This window comes from Lathyrus oleraceus, chromosome 4, assembly GCF_024323335.1.
Source record: "Lathyrus oleraceus cultivar Zhongwan6 chromosome 4, CAAS_Psat_ZW6_1.0, whole genome shotgun sequence".
Classification (NCBI taxonomy): domain Eukaryota; kingdom Viridiplantae; phylum Streptophyta; class Magnoliopsida; order Fabales; family Fabaceae; genus Lathyrus; species Lathyrus oleraceus.
The window spans coordinates 369,924,552-369,928,663 of record NC_066582.1 but is presented as its reverse complement, the minus strand read 5'-3'; the positions used below and the strand labels follow the sequence as shown (position 1 = coordinate 369,928,663).

General features: G+C 42.4%; 1 protein-coding gene across 1 annotated transcript; it reads left to right on the top strand.

Moving 5' to 3' along the window:
* Positions 1-204: 204 nt before the first annotated feature.
* LOC127137485 (U11/U12 small nuclear ribonucleoprotein 31 kDa protein) lies at positions 205-1,038 on the top strand. The gene has a single exon (XM_051063943.1). It carries the CDS (start codon positions 205-207, stop codon positions 1,036-1,038), a length of 834 nt encoding a protein of 277 aa, XP_050919900.1.
* The last annotated feature ends 3,074 nt before the right edge of the window (positions 1,039-4,112 follow it).

The window sequence follows — 4,112 nt, the reverse complement described above, 5'->3', positions numbered from 1 at the left end:
CCATATATAAAACCAATCCAAAATATCCGGATCCATGTCCAGATCCGCTTGGAGTTTCGCTTCACTTCTCTAGGGTTTCTCAAACGCATTATAGAATCTCTCCACTCTCAGATTTCCTCTATAGATTAAAGAAGCATCGGAGAACTAATTCCGTCGCCGGAAACCGAACGCCGTTGCCGGAAACAAAAACCTGAACCGAAAAAAATGTCAAGCAAGAAGAAACACAAACGAAAACACAGCGACATCGATGAAGACGACGACGTTTTCTACTACCGCTACTTCGCTTCGTCCTCAACCCCCAACACCACCACCGACACCACATTCAATAATCAACCCCAATCAAAACCGAACAACAAAGGATCATCAATAGGAGGAACAGGTGAACCGTTAGCACCATCAAAATCGACGCTATACGTTTCTAATCTAGATTACTCCCTAACAAACTCCGATCTCCATACGCTCTTCTCTACTTTCGGCCGCATCGCGCGTGTAACCGTTCTCAAAGACCGTCACATGCGCCTAAGCCGCGGTGTCGCGTTTGTCCAATTCGTTTCTCGTAATGACGCCCAACGCGCCGTGGCGGAGATGAATGAGAAGATTCTCATTGGAAGGACTCTAATTGCTTCTATTGCTGCTGATAATGGACGTGCTCCGGAGTTTATTCGGAAGCGCGTGTACAATACTGAGACTGCTTTGTGTTATGAGTGTGGGGGGCATGGTCATTTGTCGTATGAGTGTCCTAATAATCAGTTGGGGTCAAGGCCGCGGCCTCAGCCTAAGAAGCCGCGACGGGGATTTAGTGGGCTGAGGGATAGGGATGGGGAGGAGGAAGGTGATGAGGAGGAGGAGGAGGGTGGTCAGATTACTGCGGAGCAGTTTGACGATAATTGGGCTTCTGTTGTGGATGATGAAGCGGGTGAAAGGTTGCTGGGGAGAAACAGAAATGATGATGAGGGTTTGGACAACAACAAGACGAAGAAGAAAGGGAAGAAAGCTGGGTATTTCAGTGATGAGAGTGATCATGATGATGATGATTGATCATAACTATGTAGCATTGACACTTCAGATTGAAGGTGTGTGTTTGGTATTCCGCATTACCGCATTATTCAACTAGTCCTGTGTGTCGTGTCTATATATGTGCCAGTGTTTCATAGATCTAAATGGCAATTTTTTGTTTTTATCAAGATATGGTGTAATTGATTAAATTGTTTATTGTCGCATCCGCGAAAAACAACCGGCGGGCTGAAACAAAAACAACACAGAGCCGCCACCGTGTGTTATTTATCCCAAAAAAGGGAAAGGAAACGCTCAGAGTAAACCTGGAAAGGAAATGGTCTCGTGACCAAAGAGAAAGGGTACGGGAGTCGGTTACGCAAGGGGAAGGTATTAGCACCCCTCACGTCCGTCGTACTCGACGGGATCCACGCTCTAAAAGAAAGAAAAGGTTGCTAAACAAACACTGCTCAAAGAATACACACACGCACACATACTAACAAAACAGATGGGAAGAAGGAGGAAGGTAACTCGGCAGGATATCGCATCCTGGTCCTACGTAGTTTGTCAGAAACAAACATCAGAGTCAACGTAGTTCGGGAGAAGGGGAAACGTGCTCGATAGGATATCGCATCCTATGCCTTTGTATCTCATCTGGATTGAGAATCAGAGCTACCGTAATTCGGCTCACGCACGCCAAACAAAACAAAACGCACACAGGAAACCGACTGCCAATCGCTGGACTTATGTCAGACTCCACACAAAAATGGCAAACATGGGACCCGAATGCCAATCACTGGACTTATATCAGCGCCCGAACCAAACAAACCCACACTGGAACCCGAATGCCAATCACTGGACTTATATCAGCTTCCAAGCACACAACAACCAAACAAGTTAATAGGGAGTCTGGAACTCGAGCCTATAACTGTCAAGCACACACTCAAGAAACAAACAAACAACAAGTTACTAAGGAGCCGGGAACTCGAGCCTAGCAACTGTCAAAGCAAACACACACAAAAAAGAAAAGGTTTTCCCGGAGAGATCTCGCACGACCTCCTGCCTACGTACCTCATCTGGCATGAGGATCAGGGCAACGTAGTTCCCCTTAACAGGGGAGAAACTTTCTCCTAACCAGAGACTGGGAAATGACAAACTAAAAGGGAGACTGACTCGAGCCTAATAGTTATCATGTATTCCACAATGGTCCTAGGTTGAGTTTTCTATCTACCTGCACAGGCTGCAAGCTAATCCTAAACAGGCAAAGCAAGGCATACAAGCACAAGCAAAACAAAGCAAACATTCACAATTAGCACACACTATATACAGACAAAGCGGGCTCACACAAGGGTTAGGCTGCAAAAGCAAGCCAACTGTATCAGGTGATGATTTGCTCTTAACCCTAACATTGAGAGTTAGGGTGAAGCAGATGAAATGGGAAGTGAGGATGAGACCTCACAGCTCTTATCCCTGGCCAGGGAGAGCTTCAGACAAATGAAGTGTGGGTTCAGAAAGTGGGAACCCTTCTACACTTATGACACTGACTCAACTGTACAACTGTACAAGGATCTTGGGTTGGTATCCCAATGCATCAACATGTAATGTGAGCAAAGGGATGACACACTGACTAACAGGAGATGGATTGCACATCTCTTTTATCTGTCAATTGCCTTATCAAAGGTCTTTTCCTGCTTGGCACAAATGTAAACAATCACAAGCATTGCCTCTTAAGGAGAGCTTCAGACAGGTGCCTGGCCAACTAACAAGCCAGGTCTTCCAGACTACATGGAGTTAGTGATGCTATACCTCAATTGGTTAATCAACCAAGCAACAACACAAAGCAAGTCCACAATGAACTATAGCAACTAAGGTACCTGAAATCAATCTAACATGATCAGTACACAACTCAAACAGTTAAACAGACAATTACAAGTTAAATAGTTAACTGTACACAAGCAATGCATCAAGCAAAGCATAAGTCAAGGCTCAACACCAATGACTTAGAAACCACCTACAAAACAAAATAAATGTTAATCAACATCATTCACATGATCAACCCAAGCCAAATGCATTAATTCCTCCATGCCATTTGCCTTTTGTCCTGAAAAACAACTCGAACATGAGAAGCAAAACCCTAGGACAAAGCCTAGGGTCCAAGGAGGAGAAATATTTCTAAACAGAACATGAAAATTATCCAAAATCACATTCAATCAATTTAGAAACAAGTCCAAGTGTTCTCATGCTCATATCATTCACCATTTTCATTTCATGAAGCATTTAAGGCAATACATGCAATTTCAAAACTCATTGGACCAAACAGAATGCATCAATCCAAATCCAATCCAAAACAAAACAATAAATCCCCAAAAAATTCATGGCTAAACAGCATTCATAATATGTCAACCACACCAAATTTCAAGTCAATTGGACAATGGGAAGCAAGTCAATTAAATTCATCAAGTCCAGTCAAGTTCAAACAAGTCCAAACAAGGCACCAAATCATGCACCAACTTCAAGCAAGCATAAAATAGTGTAGGAACATGATAAATGCACCAAACCAAAACCATGGCAAACCTTAAGTCCACCCAATACATATTAAGAATTTCACAAAACATTTAAGAACATGACTCTCAAAAGGTCCACATTTAGTCAAACAGAAAGGAAATTCTCAATCAAATTGGAAATGCATCCAAAAAAACCACAAAAATTCACAAGTGAACTTAGCATCCAGAAGATTCAACATGCAAATATTCAGCTCATTTCAAGTTCAATTGGCCTGGTAATGAAAATCCCTAAGCTGGACATGAAATGGTGTGACACAAATTGTCACACCTAGGTTCAAATGATCATATCTCACAATCCAGGAACTCAAAAATTACAAACCATATATCAAAATGCTCCTCAAGATGTCTAGAATAAGCATGCAAAATTTCAAGAATTTCTAATTAAGCATAATCATTTCATGAGCCAAACACCAAGCAATGTGCAAGAAAGAACACACCTAAACAAACCCTAGGTCATGCCAAAATTTACACGTGCACAATTTCCACAAAAATCACCAAAAAATACTAGACAGGGCAAGGATCATGGTGCAAAAAATTTCACATTAATTGGATTTA